The sequence below is a fragment of the Dipodomys ordii genome, unplaced genomic scaffold (genome assembly GCF_000151885.1).
Source record: "Dipodomys ordii isolate 6190 unplaced genomic scaffold, Dord_2.0 Scaffold18, whole genome shotgun sequence".
NCBI classification, from domain to species: domain Eukaryota; kingdom Metazoa; phylum Chordata; class Mammalia; order Rodentia; family Heteromyidae; genus Dipodomys; species Dipodomys ordii.
This window is the reverse complement of record NW_012267234.1, coordinates 19,539,143-19,566,848: the sequence shown is the minus strand read 5'-3', so window position 1 is coordinate 19,566,848 and position 27,706 is coordinate 19,539,143. Positions and strand designations below refer to the sequence as shown.

Sequence of the window (27,706 nt, the reverse complement as noted above, 5' to 3'; positions counted from 1 at the left end):
GCCAGGCTCTGACCTGAACGTGGTCCCTTCCCCCTCTTTCTGGTAGTCACAGCCAGACCCATGGCCAACCCCTTGTCTGGGGGAGGCCTCCAAGCCACAGAGCCTCGGCAGAAAAGCTGGATGCAGACGCCCCCTCGAGGAGGCCCTGGGGGCATTGACACCCAGACAGCAAGGGAAGCGTCTGGGGGTGAGTCCGCACAGACGGCCCCGGCCCTCATCCAGAGGGGAGCGCTGCCAGTGCAGAGGGCCTTTGGGAGCCTGCCCAGCCCCCGTGAGAGCTGCTTGGGCCAGAACTCGTGTCTACACAGCAACACCAAGATGGAAAACGGCCGCTCCCCTGTGCCAAGCACTGTCGGTGTCTTTCATGCACCTTTCCTGCAGAAGTTTCTCAGGGTGATGTCGATGGAAGACATGGTGGCTTGTTCTGACTGGGTGAACAGCAAGAGTGGGAACAAGAACAAGAATTGAGAATGGTAAGGAGACAACCCCATGTACGAAAATGGAGCAAGAAGAAAACCATGCAGCCAAAGCCGGGCGCTGGTGGCTCACACCTGTAATCCTTGCTACTCAGGAGGCTGAGATCTGAGGATCGTGGTTCAAAGCCAGCCCAGGCAGGAGAGACTGTGAGACTCCTATCTCCAATAAACCACCAGAAAACTGGAAGTGGCGCTGTAGCTCAAGTGGTAGAGCGCTCGCCTTGAGCTGAAGAGCTGAGGGACAGCGCCCAGGCCCAGAGTTCAAGCCCCATAACGGACAAAAAAAAAAGAAAACCACGCAGCCAATGTCCAAGAAGAAAACCACGCATCCAGTGTCCAAGAAAAGACGTGGTGAGGGTGAGGAAGTGTTTTGTGCATGTGTGGAAATGGCACAGTGAAACCCTCTTTGAACAGCTGATGAAGTGCAGGAAAGTCAAGGTTCAGAGGGAAGACTGGTGATTGTAAAGGATAGAAAGTGTCATTAGATATCAAGGCAACACCCAGGAGGACGGCGTGCCTTTATCCCCTGCGTGACTGTGATTTAGGTAGGAAAGGATGGAGGAGCCAAGGTCTGTGAGAGTCTGTAACATGCTGGAGCAGCACCGCACCTGGACAAGAGGCTTGGCGGGGGGGGGGGGGGAGGGCGTGGGGCAGGATTGCAGCCTCAGAGGATTGCATGTGGATACAAGAGTTCCAAGCTGGAACCCAGTAAATCAAAAACTGGCAACGTAGTGCCGACGTGAGTAGAGCACTTGCCTTGAGCTGAGGGCTCAGGGCAGCATCTAAGCCCTGAGTTCAAGGCCCATGACCAGCAAAAATAGAATAACGAAGTACAACTCTGGGTGAAGGAGGTAGTGTTGGAGCTGTTTATGTGAAGAAAGCATAAAGCTTCCTGTAGCGCCCACTCAAGGACCATTGTGCGTTTGCCCACATCCACAGTTTGCTTTTTGCTCTGTGTGTGTTTTTCCCCCAATTAATACTTAAAACAACAACAAACCTATGAATAAAAACTGGGTGCCACATGGCTTCACACTAAGCCTTGTGTTCCTTGTTCTCTGGTCCTACAAGTGTGGGGAAGGCCCCTGTCTTCAAGGATTTGTGTGGATCTCTTCTGGGAAGGACTGTTTCTGCACTTGAGTCTTAGACAGCATTTTATGTATTTCGGGTGTGAAAAGTCTCAGTAGTAGTTGTTACTGAGTTCTCTTCCCCATACAGTGCAAATCTGTCAAAGTCTGGTATTAAAGACGTCACTAGGCAACATTTCCTATGTTCTGAAGGTAAGGCTGCCCGTGTTTCCACTGACCTGAGAGTGGCCTTAGTGTTTCTGAAAAAGACGAGGTGCATGTGTGTGTTTAATATTCATATGACATATTATTTTAAATATATTTTATTGTTAATAGGGAGTGGTATGTAAGGGGTTGCCCTGCCACACAGGAGGTAATGAGTACAATTCTTTTTGGACACTCACCCCTTCCTTCACGTGTGTGTATGCATGTGTGTATGTATGTGTGTGTGTGTGTGTACGTGTGTGCATGTGTATATACGTGTGTGTGTGTGTGTGTGTGTGTGTGTGTGTGTGTTAGAATGGCTCCAGGATGTTGGAGGTGTTGGAACAGCCCTGGCATGGCACAGTTCATGTTGGCAGGGGGAGCCATCAGCCACGATGCTGGCAGGCTACTCTCTTTTTATCTCTAACCTGGTCTCCTTGGCTATGGTGTAATCAACAGGATGTAACTAAAATTTCAGGAGCTTCCACCTGAAGTTAAACAGGAAAAAGTGCAACAAGAAAAAGATGAAACTAAAATGTATCAAGGGCCAACCGACCTGGATAAAGAAGGAACCTCTCCAAAAAAGAGTTTTTACAAGATTGACCGGAAGCAATCTTCTTGGATAGAAAAGAGCTTTTCTCTCAGTGAACGCTGTAAGAAACGGCTGGTGTCTGCCTGTAATCCAAGGCTCAGGAGTACTGTGAGTTCCAAGAGCCAGGCCTGGCGCCTGTGACACACATCTGTAACCTGTCCACTTGGGAGGCTGAATTCAAAAGGACTGCGGTCGGAGGCTACTGGGAAAACAAGTGCGTGAGCTCCATCTCCAGAGCGAGGATGGACGTGGTGTCTGAGGCCCTCATGCTGTCCGCAGCCCAGGCTTCTGAAGCAGCCTGGGCACCAAGTGAGGTGCTGTGCCAGAGCAGCGAGCACGAAGCCCCGAGTTCCGTACCACCACGAAAATGTGAAAAGAACCTCAATGCTCAGGCTGCTGGTGTGATCTGAGAGCTATAGTTTGTGACCCCCATGATCTAAAACAAACAGGTGTACGTAACAGCTAGGCTCAATGTTTGGAATACTCGGGCTCTAGCATGTTTAAAATGGATTGTTTCAAGCAGCGTTAGTAGGTAGATAGAACTCTTGAAAAAATGTTCAGTCATGATTTAAGCTGGCCCATTGTGAGTGGTGGCATTTGAACAGGCCACGCAGACCACTGTGAATAATGGGTCAGCGTCCATTTTGCCCTTGTTTTCCGCTTTCCCTGGCCCTCCTGCCCCTGCCTTGGTGCTGCGGCTCTGCTCTGGAGTGGGGCTGCTGCGGGCCTGCTCAGGGGCGCCCACACACTTTGGCACTCATACTCATTTTTCTGGGGTACACCTGACTGCAGGTCATTGCAGGCTCTTTCTGTTCAGCGTGAGTCTTCCTGTGCGTGAACTGTCCCCACCTCCTTCCGCCGGGTGTTTCTCCATGCCGCAGCCGGACCCCACCGTCTCCCTTGCGTGCTTCGTGGCCGTCAGGGGAGAAGAGGGCTGCTTCCCTTCATTTCTGGACTCCCCCCCCCCCGCCCCACTTCATTGTGGAGATGGGAGGCCCAGCACTTGTGCGGTGGCAAACATTGAGAAGCGGCAGGTGCTAGCGCTGGCCCCACTGGCTTTCTGCCTTCCAGGACAGGGGCTTCCACAGTGTCTGCCTCGCTTGCGGGGCCCGCTTACCCCCTCTTCCACAGCTCCTGTCATCGGGGCTGTGGTGTGTTGATTCCATGGAACATTAGGGAGGCACGCGTGGCAGCCACACCAGCGGCCGCTCTGGAGGCCCAGACAGGAGGATGAGTTGGAGGCCACACGGAGTAACATGTGGCGGCACACACGAGTAACATGGGTGACTGCTGGCAGGGCTTTGTGTTGATGATTTTCAGACTGATCAAGTGAAACAATGTGAATAGGAGTTGAGGCAAGTCGGGACAGAAGGAAGGGAGTCTGTCTGTCTGGCTCCTGACGCTCCTGCTTCCGCTCCTGCGCGCCAGGGCTGCAGGTGTGCCCCACAACCCACAGTAAAAGACTTGCATGTGGCTGGGCCTTCTGGACTTACGGCAGCTGGAGACGTTTTGAGACGACCCCGGCAGCATGCCTCACCACCGCTCGGAAGCCAGGTCCTCGGCCAGCAGCGGATTGTGCTGGCTGCCCTGAGGTCTGTGTGGCCGCGTGGGCGGAGTGGGTGCGTGGACAGTGCCCGCTGTCAGGGGAGGGTGGGCTCAGCCACTGCGCAGACCACCCGTGCCATTTGCAGCACCATCCATGTGCCCAGATGTCGTGCTTTGAACATTTGCTGAGATTCGTCCCATGCTGTTAGTTTAGGCATTTTGCTTGTGTTTCTGCTTTATGGGGCGACCTCAGGCCGCCGCGGGGCGTGAGTGGGGCTGCTCAGCGAGGTGGGGGCTGAGCGACGCGGGCAGCCAGGAGCTGCGTGCCGCAGCCCGGCTTCGTGGGAAGCTGAGATGTGAGGATGGTGTGAGTCTAGGAGTCAGGCCAGCCTGTGCAACACAGGGAGACCGTCTTTAAAAAAAGAAAAAGAGAGGGAGAGAGAAAAATGGAATGGAGGGAGGAGAAAAGGAAGGAAAACGAGGGAAAGGTGACAGGCAGACACCACGGCCTTGCCCCCCTCCCCCCAGGCCTCTCCAGAAGGACTGGAGCCCATGGCTGTGCTGTCGGGGAGGCAGAGGAGCGCAGCGCCTGGTGCTGATCCCCGCAGGTGCAGAGGCAAGAGGGCACATGCTCCCCGCCAGCTAGAGCCGCACGACACTAACACCAGGGTTAAAATGAGAATGCAGATTCCTGATGAGCAGACGTGAGGCAGAGCGCTGGCCCATGGGCCAGTCTTGGGGCACGGTCCCGTGCGCAGCCAGACAGCACCCTTGCCCCTGCGTTGGGGGTTTGGTGGAGGCGGCTTCACAGGGGTGTTGTGTCACATGGGTGTTCAGTATTGAGTCTCCCTGCACTCTTCCCTGGCGTGGGAGTTAACCTGCCCATGTCACCAGATGTCAGAAGCCAGAGTGACACTGTCATGGACTCAGAAAGCAAAAATATGGCTTAAAGAAACCTGCTTTGATTGATGAGGATGCTGTTGAAAGCCACATTGGGATTTAAGGTTTCAAATTCCTTGTTCTTAGGCATTCATAGAAAGGAAAGTCCCCAAAGATACTAGGAGCCAGGCACATGTGGCTCAAGCCTGAAATCCCAGCTACTCAGGAGGCTGAGATAGGAGGATCATGATTTGAAGCCAGCCTGTGCAGGAAGGAAAAAGTCCATGACTCCATTCTCTATTAACCAGAAAAAAGCTGGGCTGGAGGTGTGGCTTAAGGGGCAGAGCACTAACCTTGAGCAAAAAAGCTGAGTGAGAATGTGAAGCAAGCTGGGCGCGGGTGGGTCACACCTGTCACCCTAGCTACTCAGGAGGCTGAGATCTGAGGATCACGGTTCAAAGCCAGCCTGGGCAGGAAAGTCCATGAGACTCTGATCTTCAATAAACCATTAGAAAACCAGAAGTGGCGCTGTGGCTCAAGCAGTAGAGTGCTAGCCTTGAGCTGAAGAGCTGAGGGACAGCGCCCAGGCCCAGAGTTCAGGCCCCACCACCTACAAAAAAAAGAATGTGAAGCATGGAGTTCGAGTTCGAGTACTGGCCAAAAGTAAAATACACAAATAAAATGCACAGAATTGGTTGTTACCGTCTAAGGCTTTCAGTCATGATAGAGGAATGAAGGGGCTGTGACCAAACAAGTCAGGGAACTGTTGTTTAAAAACTTGAATCCTATTGATACAGGGTCTGTCAGTGCCTTAACTGGGGTTCTAAGATTGTTTTTCCATAAGTCTTGTGGTCATGTAACTCACGGAGAATTCCTGAGTACGCGTGGAGCCGGGGCTCCATGGAGGCGGTCTGGAAGGCACTGGGGGACAGCAGGTGAGAAGCGGGGCCTGTGGGCAGCTCTGGTGCTGCGCAGGGCCGTGTGTCCCCACAGGGCACGGCAAGTCCTTCCTCCTCCGCCGCGGTGGGTCATGTGAGGAGTGAGAGGCCACTGTCCCTGCCTGGGTCACTCGTACATGTGCTGAGGGGGGCTGGGGGCACTGGTACCAGGGCTGTGTCACAGGCTCACATTGGGGCTGATTTAGAAGTAGTGCTTGAGCCAGGCGCCGGTGCTCACACCTGTAATCCTAGCTCCTCAAGAGGCTGAGATCTGAGGGTCTCATTTCAAAGCCAGCCTGGGCAGCAAAGTCAGTGCGACTTCCATCTCCTTAGTATCAAAAAAAAGCAAGAAGTGGAGCTGGGGCTCAAGTGGTAGAGCACTAGCTTCAAGTGACAAAGCTAAGGGACAGTGCCTAGGCCCGGAGTTCAAGTCCCAGAACCAGCACCAAAACCCCAACCAGTCTGGAGCCCCTGGTGTGAGAGGCTGAGGTATCCAGGGCACCTGCTGGAGCTGTGGCCGTGTGCTCCGCTCACAGGCTTCCGAGGGCAGCTGTCGGCAGCCTTCGTGGACCCTGGCCCACGAGGCCCGCTGCGGGCCACGCCAGGCGTGCCGTCCCACGCAAGCATCAGGGGTGGCCAGGGTCGGAGCTGCTGCTGGATGGCCAGACACCGCCCGGAGCATGCCTGTCAGAGCATCATGTCTGTGCCTTGAGGTCTCTTTGCTCCCATAATCTTGTCCTGTTTTTGTGTGTTTGCTTTTGCAGTGAGTGTTGAGAAGATAGACCTGAAGGGATGGTCGCATACGAAAAATGACAGGAGTGTTGAATGCTCCTTTGAGGTAAGACACGAAGCTTTTCCTCCTCTTGGGCAGGCAGGGACCTGTTCTGCAGATGGACACGTAATCACCTGACCAGAGCCGAGCCTTGGTGAAGCCCTGCCTGTGTTGAGTGTGGGGCTGCTAGGGTCTACCGAGCGGGCGTCCGGTGGGGTGCCGTCCGGCGAGGTCGGGACTGACACCTCCTGGGTGTGGGCATGGCCAGAACAGGCCGAGGAGCTCTGGAAAGGGTTCAGGGAAAAGCCACATGGCGAGCAAGCTTTCTCGGCAGCCAGGGCTGGCACCAGTGGACTGGGTGGACGCAGCCTTTGTCCTGTGCAGAGAACTCGCTTCACACCAACGTGTGTTTCAGCTGCTGGTTACAGATCACCACATTCCGTGCCACGCAGAGCCACGAGGCGTGAGATGTACCGTGTAGACGCATTAGCGATCTGTCACTGCAGGGCATGAGCTGTGCAGGACCCGGCTTCTCCCTGCATCTAGAGTGCTCCGGGCAGCAGAGTCAGGAATTCCATCAAGGGTAGCTAGGGCTCTGTTGGCCTCATTCCAGAAGACCAGATGCGTGCGCGTGCGTGCGTGCGTGCGTGCATGCGTGGTGGGGGGGAGGCTCAGAATGTAAACCCGACCGCAAAGGTGCCCCCAGGAAATTTGGGGTGTCTATGGTGGAGTAGATACTTATAATACCAGTTCAGTGGGAATCAGATGGGAAGATAGAGGTATCTCAGTAAATAAGCTAGGTGTGGTAAGGAGTGTTCCGCAGTGAGCACAAACACACGCGCACTGCCTGGAGCTGGAGCTCAAGTCCCTCAAGCCTGGGCTTGCTGTTGTGCTCACGCCCAGCACTCTACTGCTTGAGCCACAGCTTTGCTTCTGGGGTTTTTTTTTTTTTTGGTGGGGGGAGAGATGTTTAATTAGAGATGAAGAATCGCATGTACTTTTCTGCCGAGTCTGGTTTCAAACTGCAGTCCCCAGACCTCAGCCTCCTGAGAAGCTGAGATTGCAGGTGTGAGCCACGGTACCTGGCAGAGCAGTGTAGCTTAGTTTTGTGTCACGGGAATCAGGATTGTTCCTAGTCCCTGAGGAGCCCATATCATGTGCAGGAAAATACATGATAGAACATTTTTTAGTAAAAGTAGTCTGCAACTATGTGCATGGAGATGGCTACATTTTACCAGCTTTTCCTGGTAAAAAAAAAAAAAAAAATTTTTTTTTCAAGTCCTGGGGCTTGAACTCAAGGCCTGAGCACTGTCCCTGAACTTTTTTTGCTCAAGGCTAGCACTCTTATCACTTGAGCCATAGCATCATTTCCAGCTTTAGGCTTAGCTAATTTTAGGAGGTAAGAATTTCATGGGGCTGGGAATGTGGCTTAATGATAGAGTGCTTGCCTAGTGTGCATGTAGTCCTGGGTTCGATTCCTCAGTATCACATAAACAGAAAAAGCTGCGGGCCCCCCTCCCCCCCAAATGCAGACTTTCCCAACCGGGCTGGCTTTGAAACTCTACCCTTAGATCTCAGCCTCCCGAGTAACTAGGACTACAGGTGTGAGCCATCGATGCCTTGCTCCTGGTAAAACTTTACTTTTTTTCTTTTTTAATCAGTTGTGGGGCTCGAACTCAGGGCTTGGGCGCTATCCCTGAGCTTTTCTGCTTAAGGCTAGCACTCTTCAGCTTTGAGCCACAGCTTCACTTCCTGTTTTCTGGTGGTTAAATTCAAGGTAAGACCTCACAGACTTTGCTGCCCGGGCTGGCTTTGAACCATGACCCTCAGCTCTCAGCTTCCTGATAGCTAGGATTACAGGTGTGAGCCATCCGTGCCTGGCTTCTGTGAGAACTTTCCAGAAGACATTTTACTACAGTGAGATGGACGAGGTGAAACACAAGGGCTCCAGTTTCTGAGAACCTGTAGTGACTAAAGTTGTATCACACAGAAGGAGCCACACAACAGCTGCTCGTTAAAATCATTCTTCCTGAACATTTTCGTCTACTGTGGGTTTATTTCATTTATTTTGTCTGTCTCGGGATTTGAACGCAGGACCTGCTGTCCCTAGGCTCTTTTGCTCAAGGCTCTGATCGGCAGGCACACTTCCAGATTTCTGTACTTACTAGGCCAGTTTTGCCACTGAGCTACAGCCCCGCCTTTGTCGGTACTCTGGACCAGGCAGGTTGGGGCCTCCTCCTGGCTGCCCTGTTCCTTTAGGTGGTGTCCACTTCCCTTGCCCCGGGCGGTGGCTGGGGTCCTCGGCTCCCTGCCCCCCACCAGCTGGCTGTTGGTGATGCCAGGCACTGCGGCGTCCCGAGGGAGTGAGAGCCTCGTGGAAGCGGCCCAGGGGACCCAGACTGTGTGAGCGCGCCGAGCGTGTGTCGGTGTGCATTTTGCTTTCCGTGTGGGGTGGAGGTGTGAGCTGGCCCCTCAGGCCTCAGCTGCTCTGCGGGAACGGCGCTGTGATTGTGATTTGCTCTGCCACCTGTTGGTGTGCCTGTGACAGTCATGGTGCTGACAGTCAGTGCAGCTGGTATTGACCACCCAATACGGATAGCCAGGGCAGGTGGACCCCACATGGTAAGCCTCTCCTTGTGGGGCCACCCTCTTTGATGGCCTGTCCCCCTGAGGGGCAGCAGACTTCAGCTGCAAAGAGGGGACTCTGGTGTGCCGCCCTGCAGGATGCCTGGTTCAGGCCTCCCTGCCCTCGAGGTCCCGCAGGGGCCCTCAGCCGCTGGCGTCGCGTTGGGCCGGGAGCCATCAGGCTTGGCGGTCCTGCGGTCCTCCCTGCCGCTGTGCTCCTGGCTCGCATGTGTGTGTGTGTGTGTGTGTGCGTGCGTGCGTGCGTGCGGCTGGGCTCGGGCAGGGGTCTGCTCCCACTGGGAGGGAGGGGGGGTCCGGTCGTGGGGCTTGAACTCTGGGCCTGGGCGCTGTCCCTCAGCTCTTCAGCTCAAGGCTAGCGCTCTACCACTTGAGCCACAGAGCCACTTTCGGCTTTTTCTCTTTGCTTATGTGGTTCTGGGGAATTGAACCCAGGGCCTCAGGCATGCAAGGCAAGCGCTCTACCACTGAGCCACCTTCCCAGCCCCATCCAACTGGGAAGTTCTGTCTCCACTTTGGAAAATGAAACCTATTTGGTCATTTTATTTCCTGACCTGAAAGTCACCAATGGCTTCTGGAATTTAGGCAGAGTTTGTAATTTCGTGTTTCTCCCAATTGGCCACCTCCCTGTCCTCATTACTGCGTGCAAAGAAAGCCCTTCCAGGGTGCAGAAGTGGCCCACACCCAGGCTGTGGCCACAGCACAGCAGGCAGAGATGCGCAGGCTGGAAGGGGTCACGGGTCCAGTGCTCTCAGAAGGCCTCCGGCCACCAACTACCAGAGCTGCCAGCCCTCCCCGCCGGCCCCGCCCTCTGCCCGCCCCGCCCTCTGCTCCGCTTTCCCTGCCAGACTAGGCGCCTCCCTCCCACCCACCTACGACCTAAGCGCTGGGTCTGGATGCGTTTGCCACTGTGGGAGGCAGCGTGGACCCTTGCCTCTGTGAAGGGCTGGTGCCTGGCACTTGCAGGGAGTCAATGCAGGCGATTTTTCCAGAACTTGAGGAGCACGCTTGGACCACCCGGGAATACTTTGGCCAGTTACTTCAGTCAGGAGGAGCTGGGGAGGACTGAGCCCTTCTACTCCCCATGGCATGCAGGGTGGAAGCTCACACTCGCCATCACAGTGTAAACAAACGCTCGCGGGCAGTGCCCTGGATATGCGCGCGGGAGCAGAGGATCCTGACTTTAAGGCTTGTTCATTTGTTTTTAAGGTCTTGTGGTCTGATTCTTCAGTAACGTCAATAACCAAATCTTCCTCAGAAGTGACTGAGTTTATCTCAAAGGTAAGGTGATCAAACACTTACCACAATTAAAAGACACATGTTCCCCAGAGGTTGCGCGAGCTGCAGAGGAAGGCCGCCCGAGCCGGCCTGCCAGCATGTGAGGCAGTGCGCCCGTCTTCTTCAGCTGAGAGGTTCAGAGGAGCACCGGCCGCACAGAGCCCCTTCTGCTGCTGCTGCCACTCTCCAGCCCAGGTTTCCTTGGGCAGAGTCCGAGGTGCAGGTCCTAAGACCGAACCTGAACACTCTGTGGCTGACTTACAAAGCGGATTCCCTGTCTCGTTTTAAGCTGGGTTAACAAAAACATTTGAACAAAGCACTACAAACACCTCTTTGCCTCTCTGTGCGTGTGCACCGTGTGTGAACACGGTTATCGTGCTTGCTTCAAGGGCATAGGCCCAAGCCGCCAGAGCCCCAGCTGCAGCCAAGGTAATGCGTCTCCTTTATGCTCTCCTGTGGTGATGGGGTATGTGCACATCGAAGGTGTCTCTAGGCAATCCTGTGTTTCATTCTGAAACCGAGCCCAGGCAGGCATGGTGCTGCATGCCTATAATACCAGCATTCAAGAGGCAAGAAGATTGCAAGGTCTTGCTTCCAAAGCAAGACTCTGTTAAAACCAGCCGAGACACAGCCCCACAGGAGAGCATTCGGTGGGTGGCGTGGCTCCTGCTACACAGCCAGGGTGCTTGTCCCCTTGGCCTTCAGGCACTGAGGAGCTCCGGGGGTACAGACCTGTGTTGAGAGCATTGAGTCTCCTGTAGTGCCTCCTCCTTGCCATGCTCTGAACTCGCTGAGCTGATAGACCCTGACCAGCCTTGGGTCTGGGTGTTCATGCCGCAGAGGTGATGCTGACCTGCTGGCTCTGTCTTCAGCTTCAGTCTTCTTCCCTGGGGCTCCCTGCTGACCTCTCCTGCATGGTGGTTGGGGGTCCTTTCCCTGCTCCCCCTTCCACATGGCCACTGCAGAGAGCACTGCGTGTGGACTCGCCCCTGGATGATGGCCGCTGCAGAGAGCACTGCGTGTGGACTCGCCCCTGGATGATGGCCGCTGCAGTGCGCACTGCGTGTGGACTCGCCCCTGGATGATGGCCACTGCAGTGCGCACTGTGTGTGGACTCACCCTGGATGATGGCCTCTGCAGTGCGCACTGCTTGTGGACTCGCCCTGGATGATGGCCGCTGCAGAGCGCACTGCTGTGGAATCGCCCTGGATGATGGCCGCTGCAGTGCGCACTGCGTGTGGACTCGCCCTGGATGATGGCCGCTGCAGAGCGCACTGCGTGTGGACTCGCCCTGGATGATGGCCGCTGCAGTGCGCACTGCGTGTGGAATCGCCCCTGATTATGTATTTTGGTTGCCCACCTTTTTTGCTGGGTCACTTGGAATATACCCTATGGTGATTTTGTTATTTATTAATTGTTTTTTGGTCCTGTGGCTTGAACTCAGATCCTGGGCACTGTCCCTGAGCTCTTTTTGCTCAAGATTAAGCACTCCACCACTTTGAGCCACAGTGCCACTTCAGGTTTTTCTGGTGGTTCATTGGAGATTAGAGTCTTCTGCACATTCCTGTCCAGGCTGGCTTTGAACTGTGATCCTCAGATCTCAGCCTTCTGAGTAGTTAGGATGACAGGTGTGAGCTTTAAAGTCCTGGTCTGAAACCGTTCCGCAGCCTGGGTTACTTCCGAGTCTGGGTCTCATGAGTATCCTACCTTATTTTGTGTGTGCTCTGCAAATCTGGGTAGGAGCCATGTCGGGAGACTAGACGGGGACAGCACCGTGTGGGGCCTTGGGTCTGTCCCAGCAGACCTCGTTGCCATGGTTACCACTTCAGGCACTGCTGCTTGGTGGGCTGCTGCTGCCTGGCCTCGGGTTGAGGTGGGAACTGGAGGCTTTCCAAGGCCGCCTTCTCACTTAGATCTTGGCTATCCTGTGCTGCCGGGAGTTCTTGACACCTCCCGAGGGTACATGCTGCTAGTGCTGGACTCGTAGTGGGGTAAGGGAGGGTTCTAGATGCAGACTCCACCTCCCTCGCTTCCTGGGCTTCTCCCAGGGCCTAGTGGCACAGGCAGGCAAGTGTTGCCCCTGCCTCTCCCCCAGGAACTGAGGGTCTTTGGGTGCTAGGAGCAGTTATTCTCACTCCTGTCCACAGAGCCCCCGAGCCACCTGAGGCCTCTCTGCCTCCGTGGAAGGGAGCTCTGTCCTGGGAGGTGTGGGGGGGGAGGGTGGCCCTGTGTGAATTCCCCAGCGGCAGCTTCTGCTTGGCCCCGCTGTTCCTCTGCCGCCCCCACCCCCTCCGAGGGGCGGGAAAGGTGACTCCCTGCTGCCGGCAGAGGTGGCCTCCCTCCCGGCCCTGCTGGCAGCTGGCAGCCATCCTTTGTCTTCTCCTTCAGTTATCTCAGCTTTACCCCGAAGAGAATGTGGACAAACTCATTCCTTGCTTGGCTGGCTCAGACTCCTTCTATGTGGAGCGAAACCATGTGGGTCTGGAAGCGGGCCTGAGGTAGGTAAGGCTCTGGCCAGGCCGGGTCCTCCGGGCTCAGACCAGCGGCACGGGGGTGGGGGGGGGTGGGGGTGGAGGTGGGGGTGGGGATGGTGAGGGAGGGAGGCGGAGCCTGCGCACCTTCTGTGTGCCTGAGCGGTTGGGCCGTGAGTGGCGAGGGCTGTGCAGCAGCGGCGTCTCAGAGGGAGGCTGGGAGGAAGCCGTGTGGATGGACTCATCTTCCGGTTTTTGTCCGTGTCATTTTAATGCTGGTGACACCATTTGTTTGTTTTTAGATTCTTGGCTTCATTACCTTCTCACATATTAAAAAATGACCATGTTAAGAAATTTTTCAGCACCTCATCTCCCACCCAACAGCTTCAAAGTCCAAGTAAGTTTGTGAAATGATGACGTAAGAATAAGCCGTCTTCTGTCTGTGAATCGCCACCATGTTTGCTTTCTCATTCACAGGCCCCGGCAACCCCTCCCTTCCTAAAGTAGGAGCCGTGATGGGTGTGTCTGGAAGGTGAGAAACCTTTCTGCTCTCTGCCTGTGTGGACAGCTGCTCCTAGCTGTCCGTCTATCTCTGCACCCTGGGTGCTGTGGAGAGGAGGGGAATCAGTTCCCTGGACTGCCACACTTACGGCTCCCTTTTAGTGCCCGGTAGTCACTTCCCACGTGTGATTTATCAGCACTGTCTTCTTATGTAGAAGCAACAAAGTCCTGGGCACTGATGGCTTATGCCCGCCACCCTGCCTGCTGGGGAAAGCATGCGAGACCTTCTCCAATACATTACTCCTAAAAGCTGAACGCGGAGCTGTGGCTCAAGTGGTAGAGCGCTAACCTTGAGAGAAAAGGCTCAGGGACAATACTCAGGCCCTGAGTTCAAGTCCAGGACTGGCACCAAGAATAAGAATAAACAGATAAATAGAAGCAACGGAGCAGGCATGTCGCCACATGCCTGGTGACCCTGTGCCGGGCACACGCAGGTGTGCGCTGTGGGCCCGTGGGTAAACGTGCGTGCCTGTGGGAAGTGTCCTTGGAGGAGGGCTCTGTGTCGGGCGGGACAGCGACGGGGCCCTGGTGATTTCCAAGTGTGAATGTGATGAGCTGAAGACAGGCATCTGGCCAGGCGTAGGAGCTGGCAGGTCCCGATGCAGTTGGCAGCTTTGAAAACCGTCCCCTGTCCCGCAGGCCTGTGTGTGGAGTGGCCGGCATCCCGTCCTCGCAGAGCGGTGCTCAGCACCACCTGCAGCACGCGGCCGGCGTGGCCGCCGCCTTGCCCCACTGCTCCCATGCCGGGGGCGCGGGCTCAGCGCTGGCCTACCGGGCCCAGGTGGACAGCTCACCCGCCATCCTGATGCCGCCCAGTCTGCAGGCCCCACAGCCCCAGGAGCAAAATGGAATATTAGACTGGCTGAGGAAGCTGCGTTTGCACAAGTATTACCCCGTCTTTAAACAGCTCACCATGGAGAAGGTGAGTTGCCTGCTGAGAGCCACACAGCGCTGGAAAGCCGGCCTGTCTCCTGACCTCATTCCTGGAAGGGGCGGGAGGGGCTCTGTGGGCTTCCCAGGGAGGAGGGAGGGGGTCTGTGGGCTTCCCAGGGAGGAGGGAGCGGGTCTGTGGGCTTCCCAGAGAGGAGGGATGGGGGCTGAGGTGGCGGTCACAGCCTGTGGTTTGCAGGATTTGGTTTGATCGTGGAGGCCGCCTGCCGCTGAGGCAGTTACATGGCTTTTCTGGGTGGCTCAGGTCTTGGCAGGTTGGGAATCTGTGACTTGAGAACCCCACCACTGTCCACGCTGTCCACGCTTTCCACACGAAGAGCGCCCTGGGCCCAGCCGTGGTGGGGCCAGGAGGCAGGCTCCATTCTGGGCTGTATTTAAGAAGACTGGACAGATGTTTCTAGCCTTCCCTGACCTTTTACTAGGAAGACTTTGCCTGGCAAGGATTGTTTCACAGTTAAAATTATGAAATGTTTTCAGTCTTGATGTCACTGATTTAATTACATTTATATGGGGTATTTGAATTCCGGACTCCCCCTGCTGGGCAGGGGGCATAATGGCTGGGTTTTTTGTTTTTGTTTTTTTTTACAGAATAATGAAGTTTTGGGGGCTGGGAAGGTGGCTCAGTGGTAGAGCGCTTGCCTTGCATGCATGAGGCCCTGGGTTCGATTCCCCAGCACCACATAAGCAGAAAAAGCTGGAAGTGGCACTGTGGCTCAAGTGGTAGAGCGCTAGCCTTGAGCTGAAGAGCTGAGGGACAGCGCCCAGGCCCAGAGTTCAGGCCCCATGACCAATTACAAAAAAAGTTTGTAGTGTATACAGATGTCCTTTGTGTATGATTGAACAGATTTAGTGAACGGATTATTTTGCTAGCTGAGGCCACAGTTTTCTAATGGCTGGGTAACAAAACAGGCCTCTGGTGATGGGAGAGCCAGGGCACCCCTGGTGGCTTGGATCCGGCCTGAGGGCCAGTCCAGTCCCTCCTGGATGGCGTTTGCTCCTCTGGATCCCTGGCAGCCTAACCAAGAGTTGCCATCACTGCCAGAACGGGATCGGAGGAAAGGTGGCTCCAGGGCCGCAGCATCCAATTCACCCAGGTTGTTTCCAGCACCCTAAGTGTTTCTATAATTTTGTGATTTGTTTCTCCTCTATAAGTTTCTGAGCCTTACTGAGGAAGATTTGAATAAATTTGAGTCCCTCACCATGGGAGCGAAGAAAAAACTCAAGACTCAACTGGAGCTGGAAAAGTAAGTATACAGTAGCTGGCAAAATACATGCTCCTGCCTGGTGGGGTGGTTCAGGCCTGGAGGAGGCGGCGGCTCCGCGGCGGGGCCCCTGCAGTGGTGGATAGGGAGAGCGCACTGGCTCCTGTCTGCTTTCTGTCTCCTAGGGAGAAGTCGGAGAGGCGGTGCCTGGGCTCCGCAGCCCCGCCCTTGGTCTCCAGCAGTGGCGTGGCACGCGTTCCCCCGACCAGCCACGTGGGGCCCGTTCAGCCGGCGCGCAGCAACCACACAGCAGGTGCGGCCCACAGCCTGCCCGCTGCACAGCCCCAGCCAGGCCTCTAAGCACTCTCGTTCCCACGTACACGCTCTGATCCCCGTGGATGTTTTCTTTTTCATTTCCTTCGTCGTTACTACAGAGGCGATGTACAGAGGGCTTGCATTAACACGAGTCAGGTCTGAGTACATTTGCATTCGTACAGTGTCGTCTGTTCCCACTTGCTAGCTGTGGCCACCCACCCGTGGGTTGTACGGTTCCCTTTCTCCCGTGTCCGGTGTTCTTGATTGTGACTGGGATGATCTAGACAAGGAAAGTAGACAGGAGCCGGATGCTGGACACTGGAGATCCGCCCACAGTTCTTTAGGCAGAAGACGTCCATCCTGAGCTCTGGTGCTGAGTGTGAGCCGGACATGGTCAGGAGGAGGCTGCTCATCCTCAGCCCTTCTTCACGCACTCTGGCTTCTCTTCTTGCTCAGGGCCCCAAGCTCCCAGGGCCTTTTCCTCTCTCACAGGAAGGGAGAATTCTGTTCAGCAGAACTCAGAGAGAAACCGGCATCTGCTCTGAGTGCTTAAGGAGTCCAGGGCACCGGGGCGGAGTGCACGGGGTGCCAGCGCCGGAGCTGACTATGTTTTCTGTCTGCAGAGCTTCGGGTGGAGGTGGAGCCCCCGCCTCGCCAAATGCCCCGCGAAGGCAGCTCCTCCGAGTACTCCAGCTCCTCCTCCAGCCCCATGGGTGCGCAGGCGCGTGAGGAGAGCTCTGACAGCGCTGAGGAGAGCGACAGACGTAAGTCCCCGGGGCCCGTGGGGCCGCGCCCCGGCCCAGGCAGCCCCATGCCGATGCTCTGCTCTGTCCCCCCAGGTGCGGACGTGCAGGCCGAAGGCGCCGACAAGGAGAAGCCCGTGGTGCTGTTGAGTCACTTCCCCTCCAATTCCGCCAGACCCACGGCCCAGGTCCTGCCCGTGCAGAACGAGGCCAGCTCTGGCCCCGCGGGCCACCACCCCCTGCCCCCCCAGCTAATGCCCACAGCCACACCCCTGGCGCCCGTTCGGATGCTGAGCTCCGTGCACAAGGCAGACAGAGGCAGCACCGACGTGAAGCTCCTCTCGTCTTCAGTGCACTCGCTTCTGTCCTTGGAAGATCGGAGCAAGGGGCCCGGCCCCCGGAGTGGTGCAAAAGTGGACAAGAGCTTCAGCAGCGCAGCCCTGGATGCCCTGCCCCCCGCAGCGCCCCATCCACCCGTGCAGGTCCTCTCGGGACTTGCGGAGAACAGCCCGGTGTCTCCCACGGTCTCCTTTGGTCCTCGGGCCAAAGTGGAGCCTGCCGCCACACTGCACAGGGTGCTGAAGACCGTGCCGCAGCCAGCCCTGGCGGCGGAGACCAGCTCGGCCGCGGCGGGCGCGCCAAGTGCCGTCCTGCACGTGTCCCGGCCGCCCATCAAGCTGCTGCTGTCGCCGTCCGTCCCCGCTGAGCCCGCCGCGGGGCAGACCTCCTGCCCCAACAGCGCGCAGATCAGCGTGGCGCCCGCAATGATCAACCCCCGGACTGCTCTGTACACAGCCAACACCAAAGTTGCCTTCTCCGCCGTGAGCAGTGTGCCCGTGGGGCCCCTGCAGGGCAGCTTCTGCGCCAGCAGCAACACTGCCTCCCCCAGCAGCCACCCCTCCACGTCCTTCGCCAGCCTGGCCACGCTGCCCAGCTGCCCGGCGCCCAGCTCCAGCCCGGCGCTCTCCTCGGTTCCTGAGAACACGTTCTACGGCGGCGGCGGCGGTGGCGGCGGCGGCTCCACGGGAAACATTCCTGCCTCCAGCCAGAGCCACCACCACCACCACCACCACCATCAGCAGCCCCCCGCGCCCCCCGCGCCCCCCCCGCCCGGCTGCATCGTGTGCACGTCCTGTGGGTGCAGCGGTAGCTGCGGCTCCGGCGGCCTGACTGTCAGCTACGCCAGCTACTTCCAGCACCCGTTCTCGGGGCCGTCCGTGCTCACCTTCCCCTTCCTGCCCTTCAGCCCCGTGTGCGGCAACGGCTACGTGGGTGCCCAGCAGTACGGCGGGTCCAGCTTCCCCGTGGTGCACGCCCCCTATGGCGGCAGCGTGGCCCCGGAGCCCGTGCTGGGCGGGCAGTCCGCCTTTGCCGTGCCGCCCGTGCAGAACTTGATGGCTGGGACTGCGGGGCTCTACCAAAGCCAGGGACTGGTGGGCAGTAGCAACGGCTCCAGCCACAAGAAGAGCGGGAACCTGTCTTGTTACAATTGCGGGGCCACGGGCCACCGTGCCCAGGACTGCAAGCAGCCGTCCATGGACTTCAACCGGCAAGGTGAGGCTGCAGTGCCCGGCGCCCCGCGTGCCCGGGCAGGGCGCCCACGGGGGAGATGCACGCAGGCACTTAGGTCGATGAAAATAAAGAACTTGGGGTTTGGGGGATTTTTTGGGCCAGTCCTGGGGTTTGAACTCAGGACTTGGGGTCTGCTTGCTGTCCCTGAGCCTCTTTGTGCTCAAAGCTAGCGCTCTACCACTTGAGCCACAGCACCACTTCCCGTTTTGAGTAGTTTATTGGAGATAAGAGTCTCGTGGACTTTCCTGCCTGGGCTGGCTTTGAACCGTGATCCTCAGATCTCAGCCTCCTGAGTAGCTGTGAGCTACGGGTGCCCAGCAATAAGTAACTTTTCAAATGTTCTTTGAACCAAAATGATCCTCCCGGCACCCGTGCCAGGAGGCGCTGTGCCGGCTCTGGGTGGCCTTGTGACTGCGTGGAGCCTGGAGCTAGAGCAGCCCGCAGGAGCCGTTCCCGCCCTCACCCATGGTGCCCTCTGCTGTCGGCCGCTCCTTGTGCCGCATGAGCCTCCCACCTGGCTGCCTCCCGCCTGGCTGGCTGGCAGTGGCCTCTTGTGTCCTCTGCTCACTTCTGCCCCTGGGTGCCCGCTACATCCCTGACACCAGCTTTATTCTTTTAGAAAAACTAGATGGGGGAAGGTTGATCTCAGCCCCTTCTTGTGCCTGGTAGAAGCTGGGCGTGGGGAGGGCCGGGGAGGGGAGTACGTGGCTCTTCACGGGGCTTCTTCCTTCTTAGAGCCAGGCTCCAGCTCCTGAGGCCCTCATACTGGCCAGGCTCGCACCCTCTCCCCAGTGAGAGGTACAGAGCTCAAGCCCAGAGCAGGAGCCTTTGGAGCTTGAAGGAGGCTGGCAACGTCCTCTCTTGCCCCCCCCCGCCCCCCCCCCGGCAGGTCTTGTAAACCTGGGCACGGTGTCCCGTGGGTAATGGGCAGGTGGCGAGGATGGCTGGGGCGGGCTGGTCGGCGGTGTGTCTGCAGCGATGCAAACTTGACCTCTCCCTCCCTCTCTCCAGGTACTTTTAGGTTGAAATATGCTCCTCCGGCAGAGAGCCTGGACTCCACAGACTGATGTTTTTCTCTGGCAAAAGAACACTATTAAGCCATGGAGACCTAAGGAAAAGTAAATTCAGAACTGAGAAGTCTAGTTGCTGTTGAGCTTAATACTTTTAATCCAAAGGTGCTTTATTTTACTAGACTGGATAGAAAATCTAGCGTAGAAGTGCATCAAACTCAATCTTATTGCCAAAATCCTAGATTGGAGCTTGTGTCAGGACTTGCTGGGGCCTCTCCCCGGCCAGGGAGCCGCCGCGAGGCCTCCGAAGAGCATCGCCTTGCTGCTCCTTCTAGGCTCACACTCAACTCCAGGGCAGCTACGCCACCTGAATGGAGATGCGAGGTCGGAGCTGCCCAGGCGGGCCCCGGGGCCTCCGCAGCCCGGGCGAGGGAAGATGTCTGTCTGTCTGTTTTGTTTTTCTCCTAAAGCGATGAGGCACTAATCTCTGGGATTCTAAGGATTGCACTACAGAGGAATGTACCTGGCAGCAGCCGTCTGCGCGGTCAGGGCCAGGTCCCGCCACTCGGCTCGGCTCGACTCGGCGTCACCACCAGCAGGCCGCTCCACTGAGCGCACAGCAGAGCTGTTAGTACGCCCTTCCCTTCTTCAAGCACTTGTAGCAGTTCCAGGCTTTCAATTTTTTTCTCCTGAAAATAAATAATAAACCCTACAATAATAAATAGGAATAGTTCACTCTCAACAACGTCATTTCTAAGGGTCCAAAAGACCATCCTCTTCTGCCCACTGGGGGCTCCAAACCCGTTCTGTCCACCACACACCAACCCCTGGAGAACATGGCAGCGTCTGGCTTTGTGAGCTGTCTGTGACGGATGCTACTGGTTGTCAGGAAAGCTGGCGAGTTGTTGTGTCTCGCGGGGGCTCCGTGGACCCCGCCCAGCGCTCACCGCTGACAGTCACACTCAGCACAGACATTTCAACAGTAATACAGTCCTGTGATTTATAAGCAGAAGATTTGAAACTTTCTCCTGTCAACTTCTTTTGTATTAAGCTGTGTATTTATAGTTAATTCCGTTAAAAAATTGCCTAGAAAACTTCAGTAGGAAGAGATAAGACTCAGAGAAGCCACTCGGCCAGCGCAGCCCAGGCCTGAGCGCAGCAGGAAATACAGTCCTGTGGGTCCCTGCTTTACCCGCCCGCATGGAAGCATTTTGGCTCAGAATTTAGGGACTTCAGTCTTCAAGATGAAAGGGAATCTTCTCCTCAATAACGTTACCTAAAATGCTAAAGCCTTCGTTGTTAAAACACGGATGGGTGAGGTCTGCCGGCAATTCTCCAGTGGCATATGTACAGAGAGGAACACTGCAGCTTCCAGACCATTCTTCAAACCGGACAATCAGCGGCATGCCAAATTGGTGTGAGTCAAAAGAAAGCCCTAGAAGGCGTGTGGTGCACTAACTAAAGCAGAACGTTGTTACATTTTTTTATGAAGGCTTTTAGTAGAGTTTTATAGTATTCTTTTAGTCGTTTTATTTCTATGCAATGCAGAATTGACAGCCCTGTATTCTCTGTTACTGGCACAGTGCTCCACGCGGTTCTGAAGGCTGGGCCGCGGACCTCTACCTTCCAAACACTACAGCACGCCGGACAGGACCTGACTGACACTACTTTGCCTTAAAGAGTCCCAGACTGGAGCTTGTGGTGTTGTTAATGAGGAAGACTTCAAGTGTTTATTGATGTTTACGATTTTACTATTTCTGAAGGCCGTTACAGTGGCCTGGATATGTGCTGAAAGCCAAACTTTTAAATTTTTTGGTTTTTTTAAAACAAAGAAATATTTTAAATAAATCCTATTTCAACACAGTGAAATTGTTGGAAACTGTCTCATAGCAGAAGAAAAATGATCCTATTTAAGTTTTTTGTCTTAGTGGTCAGCAAAGAGGGATGAAGTGTCTGTTGTTACCCCTTTACTGTTTTGATGTTAAAAGTTAACCGCAAACACCGCAACGATTTCCCACAGAAACTTCCATTTGCAGTCTGCCACTCAGAGTGGAGGTCCGGGTCCTGTGTCTGGTCCTTCCGAGTCCGTGGAAGCGCCCGTGTGGCGCCGGCCCGCGAGGCTGCGGAGAATCGGACAACACTAGGAAGGTCCACCTGCACAGGACCTGGCACGGCGCCCTGGACACCGCCCCTTTGCGCTCCGTGCTGGGACTTGGGGAGATGCGCTAGCAGTATTTATTGTCTCTGCCTGATGGATTTCTCTCCAGAAGCGGTTGGAGTCCGCGGGCTGGGAGAGGAGAGCATGCGCCCTCGGCGGGAGACCCCGTCCCTGGTTAACATCACGATGTCTTTGAGATCGCTCAGCTTCACCGCGCTCTGCGGGCGGGCCGGCTCCTCGGAGCCGGCTGTGTTGCTGGCTGGCCTCGCTCTCTGCCGGGGTGTGGGGAGTAGATACACAGTGTTGGGATAAAACAGCTGTTTTGCTTTCTTTTTTCAATTTACCTTATTTTCTCATTTTTATTCCATGGTAATATTGAAGATTGGGAAGTATTTCAGGCTAAAACTCCCCACTGCTGAAGAGCACTGAGGAAGTAGAGCTGGCACCTAAAGTGAATAGAAGACTTTCCTACGCGCAGATAATGACTGGGTGTTAGAAAGCCAGCATGGTCTGTGCACCCCGGGGATGGCTGGCGTCGGCGGGTAACGGAGTCCTGAGAAGGTTCCGGCTGGCACCGCACGCCGGCGGCCGGGGCTGTGCCAGCGGCAGGACCTTCGAGGGAGGGCTGTGCGTGCTGCCACGCGTCCGCGAGCACGGCCCTCTTGCACCCTGGTGACCCCAGGCTTCCGGGCCACTCTTCCTGCTTTCTGGTGTCTGGTCTGGTGCCACGCTGGTTGTACACCCTGGCTACTGGCGGCATTACCTGCTGAAGTCTTAAAGGCTCCCCCGAGCCTCCCCGAGGATGGCCCTGTGGAAGCTGGGCAGGGCAGGGCTGTCCATTCCCCGCTCCCGAAGGACAGACCACGGGGCTGGGAGAGCCTCGGGCCTGCACAGGCTTTACTGTTGCAGTCCCAAGGTCCGAGCGGAAGTGGGCATCTTTCATCAACACTTGCAATATTTTAGAACACCACATACTGTGCTGGTGGAGGCCAAAGGTCCAGGTCGCTGTCTGCTAACCCGGGCCTCGCGAGGGCCCGGGGGAGTCCCTGGGGAGCCGGGCCAGTCTGTGCGCACACCAGGTGAGGCTTCGGTACCGAGACCGAACACCTTCCCAGCTTCTACTGGACATTTGTTTTTAGGAATGAAGGAAAATCCTCCCATTTTTGAGCCATTCTTTTGTCAATTCTACAAAATTGCATGTAACTTTATAAATATTTTTAAAAGATATAGTTTTGTAAATATTTAATATTCTAATTTGATTTTGAATTGTAAATGTCAAGTATTCTGTTTTTGGGGTTTTTATGTTTTATTATACTTTGTTAAAAAGGAAAAATTGTACATTTTTAGAATGTTTTTATGAGTAAATTTAATGTACTGAAAATAAAAAATTCCAGAAAGTCTCAGTGTTTGGACTTTATAGGTGCTGGAGCCGCCTCCGTCCCGTGGCCAGCAAGAGACCGCCGCGCTGCTCCCGGCTTGGTCTGCAGCCACTCACCTGCCCAGGCCAGTGTCCCCACAGAACTGGGGGCACAGCCCCACCCACCCTTCTGGGAAGCAAACAGCCTGGTGTGCGTGTAAAAACAGGGACCGCGTCCTCCGCAAGTGGGTGTCCTAGACCCAGCAGTGCCACTCCCTGTACGGCCCCAGAGCTCCATGTACACTGGGCCTTTGCCGACGTCCCTGGTGCACCGCTGGCTGGCTGGCTAGCACCGGGTTAGCAGGTGTCTGTTCCCACGGTGCTCAGTTCTCTTGAGGTCTAGCTTGTCAAAGTGAGACCTGGTGTGAGTCAGGGCCTCTGGGGCCTTGGGTGTTCTGTTCCCTCCACTGACCTTCCCAAGCTTCTGGCGGGTCCCATGAAGCAGCTTCCATGCAGTTTTAGTAATGCCTTTATTCACTTAGAGCATTAAATGGGGAAGTGTTTAAGGGTGGCCATGGGCATGGCTGGTTTTTAAGCAGTATTATAGGAATTGTACTGATGACACAGTAGATACAAGAATCTGATACAACATACACAAGCTAACAGAACAGGCTGAGAATATACATACTGTAACACACACTGGGCGTCCCGTGCTGCTGGGGAGGGGGGGGTTCAGGTGGCTCGAGGCCCCTTGGCAGCAGGAGGTAGCTCCTCCAGACATACCTGAAAGGAAGACTGGGACTGGGACTCAGCGGCCCTTACAAAGGTGAGAAACTTTGGTAACGTTCTCACACTTAACATTAAAAAAAAAAAAAAGCTGGGTCCATGGCTTTCCGCCCAGCAGTTAAGCGCTCCCTCCTGGGCCAGGGAGGAGGCCGTTCCCACAGGCAAAGCCTGAGCAGCAGGGAGTTCCACCGGACCGCGGGCCTCCAGCCTCAGGAAGGCGGCTGCGGACACACCTGGGGAGAGGTGGTGGGCTCTAACCCCGCCTGGCTGCTGCTGCTGGAGCTGCAAGCTACTGGGGGAGAAAAGGAGCATTAAAATAACTTGAGCTCAGGCCTGGTTTATTGGCAACTTGGGATGCAAAGTATTTTATTTTTAAACTTCTAAGATCTGAAAACAAAACAAGCCTAGGTTAAATAACGGTTCTCCAAAGCAGAGCGCTCACACGGAACTCAGGTTTTCTGCTGAAATACAGGAGAACCTCACAGCCCGGTGGGGCCGTTTCGAGGGTCTGTGCAGGTGGACTGGCCGATCGCATGTGGATATCCCTTTTCATCCTTGGGACGGGCTGTGGCAGCCTCACGCCGACAGCAGGGCTCCAAAGGTCTCCTGGGAGGCGTACACCATGTACAGGAACCCGTCCTGGTCCTTCTCGCTCTCATACACCTCTGAGATGGGCGTGGACACACTCACCATGCTGTGTCCGTTCACCAGGAGGAAGAAAGCCTGGTTGGCGTTGAGCTGAAGCCGCCTTCTGTGGGGAGCAGTCGGAAGACAGACACACGGACAGTCAGCAAGGCACATGTGGACCGGCCTTCTTCCCCCGCCCCCCCCTGCTTTGCCCCAGACCTTGTCCATGACACCTATGGCTTTGTGAGGAGGGGTATTTTCTGACTGGCTACAATCACTGCTGCGTGCGCGCAGTGTGACAGGTGTCTCCTGGCCGGGGGGTGGGGGGGGTGGAGTGGGGGGAGCTGTCCAGCTAGGGGGGGGGGTGGGGGGGGTGGAGTGGGGGGAGCTGTCCAGCTAGGCCTGCGTCTGCCTTCTCTCAGCTTGGCTGCGCACGAGTAACTTGAAGGGTTTTCAAGAGAAAGAACTAGAAGGGGCCAGGGCCCCAGTGGGACGCTCACAGGGTCACTAGGCTGGCAGGGGCTTTGTCAGAACCAAAGGCAAATGGAGGAATTCCTCGAAGCAGGGACGGCGGCCGGTACCTGATGATCTTAATGAGCTCGCTCATGTTGACGTGGTCTGGCACCAGGAACTTGGTTTTGTCCAGGACTGGCAGCTGCTTCTCACCCTTGTACCGCTCTATTATCACCTAGAGGAGTCAGAGCAGGGTTAAAGCACTGCGCTGACATGCCACACTGACAAGCTCATCACCACCTGCCTGCACCTGGCTCTTACTGGACAATGACCACACTCGGGCTTGGCCTGTCCCCTGCAAAGTGACGTGACAAAGTCGCCACCAGGCACATCCACGCCGCTCCACATCCTGCGGCCCTGTCTGAGTTTGGGACCATGAAGTTATATCGACTCAGGGGCTCAGCGTCAAGCTCTCAGCCCTGCCCCTCCGGGTGGCATTACAGGTGTGTGACACCGGCGGTGGTGAGGGAGAGCGTCCCGTTCCTCGGGAAGCATGGGGTCCGCGGAGAGGCAGGCGTGCACTTGGCTTGGCCTGGCCTGCTCGGGCAGGGCTGGGGTGAGGGAGGAGACCAGCCTGGGAGCTGCCCTGCTGAGAACCCACAGGTTGGGGCTGAGCGCTCGCTTTGGCACCCGCCGCTCTTGGCCATCCTTAGAAACATCTGGAGGTGCTGTCTAGAATTCCCTGGTCCTTTCCCTTGTGAGAGGTACGTCACAGAACTGGAGCGTGGTCGTGTGAGAGGCCGTGGCTCCGCTCCTTGGTGGCCAGGCCTTTGCCCTAGGGCATCCGGCAGGCCTGGCCCTCTCTCCGGCTGTGTCAGTGTCAGGAGCGTGGGGAAGGGCAGACACGTTTGTAGAACAAGAGCATGAAGCTCCAGCAGAGGTGCCACCGGGGCAGGGGCAGAGACTACTGTTCAAGTAGGCCGGTGGCGGGCGTGGGTTTGCTGGGAGCAAGTGGAGGGAGCGCCCTGCGCGCAGCCCTGTCCTGGAAGCTCTCTCGGGCCAGAGCCGGCTGACCCCAACACGAGGACAAATTGTGCAACACCAGAGCAGGCAAAGAGCACGTGTGCTACCTTGCGGCAGCACACACGCCCCGCCCCCCTGCCTTGCTTCTCCTCTTAATTTGGAGAAGCCAGTAAGAAAAGAAAACTCAAGAGCATTGACAGGACTTGGGGGTGACGCCTCTCAGTGACCTGCAACATAGTGGGCTGTTTATCACCAGCTACCCTTGGGTGGCTTTGGTGTCATTTTTTTTTTGGGGGGGGGGTCTGGTTGTGGGGCCTGAATTCTGGGCCTGGGTGCTGCCCTCAGCTCTTCAGCTCAAGGCTAGTGCTCTACCACTTGAGCCACAGCACCACTTCCGGCTTTTTTTTGCTTATGTGGTGCTGAGGAATCGAACCCAGGGGCTCATGCATACAAGGCAAGCACTCTACCACTGAGCCACCTTCCCAGCCCGTTGGTGGCATTTTTAACTCGACCCAGTGGGCTTCACCGCTCTGCCTGCGGTGCTGCTCCAGCACGGCCTGGCAACACGCCCCAAGCCACGGAGCTCTGAAGCTGCGTCTGGAACGCAAGCCCAGCCGCAGAGGTCACCTGCTCACACCTCACGCAGAGAGAGGCACGCCTTGCCACCTGACGTGACAAACATGGCTGGGGACCAAGATGACAGGAGTCAGGTGAGTTCCACCACCAGGCTCTGGGGAGGCTGAGATCGAGGAGGAAAGTCCAAAATAGGCTGCGAGGTGGCAGGCGCAAGTGGTAGAGCACAAACTGGGCAAGCAAGTGGAATCCCTGGTTTTAAACCCCAATACCAAGGCGGGCTGGGGGCGGCTCACAGGCTTGGTATTCTCAGGGCCTCAAAGTCAACGCCTAGCACTACAAAAGGAAAAACATCAACCTGAAGGGGTGACATTGTCCAAAAAGAAATGATTCTTTTCCTGACTTGTGTAACCCCACTGTACGTCACCTTTATAGTAACGATACAAATGACTAATGTGACTGGCGGAAGGCCGAAAGCTCCCAGGCAAGCAGCTGTCGGCGCTGCTGTCTGACGGGTGCTGAGGACCCCGGCTTGGGCCGGCGGGCAGGGGTCACTCACCGGGATCTTGGTGGGGTGCTGCTCCCGGATGAGTCGCACATCCTCTACTCGCTGCTCTGCAAGGGGAGAGGTTGTGAGCACCCTGGGCTGGCCTCACCTCAAACCTCAAGAGCCAAGGGCATCCTGCTTGGGAACCAAGAGGCTTCCTGGATCTGCCCGTGCTCGAACGGGCGGTGCAGACCGGTACCCCCACGCCCACCCCCACCCCAGCACGGCTCAGTCAGTGTGGCTGCCTCCTGCCAGGACCTGTGAGTGCAACAAAGCATGCATGCATGTGAGCATCTGCACACACACGTGCGTGCACGTGCGAGTGTGTGCAGAAAGGCTTTGCATCACAGGCTGGCACACTATCACTTCAGCCACAAGCCCAGCCTGCTTATTTACACACTCATGTATATACATATGTGTGTGTATATATACATATGTGTGTATGTATATGTATGTATATATATATGTGTGTGTGTGTATGTATATATACACACATGTTTTCTGGTGCCTGTACTCAGGGCCTGGGTGCTGCCTCTGAGCTTTTGTGCTCAAGGTTGGCACAGATGAGCCACAGTTGCATGTCCAGGCTTTTGGGGTTATTCTGTACTCCTAACAACTGTACTAGACTCCAGTGTTACACAGGAAAGACAGGCTTGCACTCACATGGCAAAGTGCAGTCGTAACAGGCTGTGTTCTAACTATTACCAACTGACTCTTCCATCGTCAGTTTCTTTTTTTCCAGGTCCTGAAACTTGAACTCAGGGCTTGGGCTCTGCCCCTGAGCCTCTCTGTGCTCAAGGTGGGCGCTCCACCACTTGAGCCACTTCTGGTTTTTTGATGGTTTATTGGAGATCAAGAGTTTCACAGACTTTCCTGGCTGTGCTGGCTTTGAAATGTGATCCTCAGCTCTCAGCCTGAGTAGCTGGGATTACAGCTGAGCCCCAGGCGCCAAGCTACTTCCAGCTT

The 27,706-nt window shown here is 56.0% G+C and overlaps 2 protein-coding genes across 2 annotated transcripts in view; one reads left to right on the top strand and one right to left on the bottom strand.

Moving 5' to 3' along the window:
• Zcchc14 (zinc finger, CCHC domain containing 14) overlaps nt 1–22,774 on the top strand; it is a 55,587-nt gene extending 32,813 nt beyond the window's left edge. Inside the window, exons 5-15 of the mRNA XM_013012748.1 lie at nt 6,463–6,536; nt 10,323–10,394; nt 12,780–12,889; nt 13,165–13,259; nt 13,340–13,394; nt 14,063–14,345; nt 15,527–15,618; nt 15,762–15,889; nt 16,515–16,655; nt 16,731–18,188; nt 19,218–22,774. Coding sequence (XP_012868202.1) covers nt 6,463–6,536; nt 10,323–10,394; nt 12,780–12,889; nt 13,165–13,259; nt 13,340–13,394; nt 14,063–14,345; nt 15,527–15,618; nt 15,762–15,889; nt 16,515–16,655; nt 16,731–18,188; nt 19,218–19,273 — 2,564 coding nt within the window. The 3' untranslated portion in view covers nt 19,274–22,774. The remainder of the gene's footprint in view (nt 1–6,462; nt 6,537–10,322; nt 10,395–12,779; nt 12,890–13,164; nt 13,260–13,339; nt 13,395–14,062; nt 14,346–15,526; nt 15,619–15,761; nt 15,890–16,514; nt 16,656–16,730; nt 18,189–19,217) is intronic.
• Nucleotides 22,775–24,074: 1,300 nt separating this feature from the next.
• Nucleotides 24,075–27,461, bottom strand: Map1lc3b (microtubule-associated protein 1 light chain 3 beta). The gene is made up of 4 exons (XM_013012713.1): nt 27,446–27,461; nt 26,753–26,844; nt 24,726–24,832; nt 24,075–24,268 (listed from the first exon to the last, which is right to left on the bottom strand). Exons 1-4 carry the CDS (start codon nt 27,459–27,461, stop codon nt 24,094–24,096), a joined length of 390 nt encoding a protein of 129 aa, XP_012868167.1. The 3' UTR covers nt 24,075–24,093.
• Between the last annotated feature and the right edge of the window lie 245 nt (nt 27,462–27,706).

Coding starts and splice junctions, on each gene's coding strand:
- Map1lc3b (XM_013012713.1), bottom strand. Junction 24,833..26,752: donor AGCACCCCACCAAGATCCCG/GTGAGTGACCCC, acceptor TGACTCCTCTAG/GTGATAATAGAGCGGTACAA. Junction 24,269..24,725: donor GAGCTCATTAAGATCATCAG/GTACCGGCCGCC, acceptor TGCTCCCCACAG/AAGGCGGCTTCAGCTCAACG.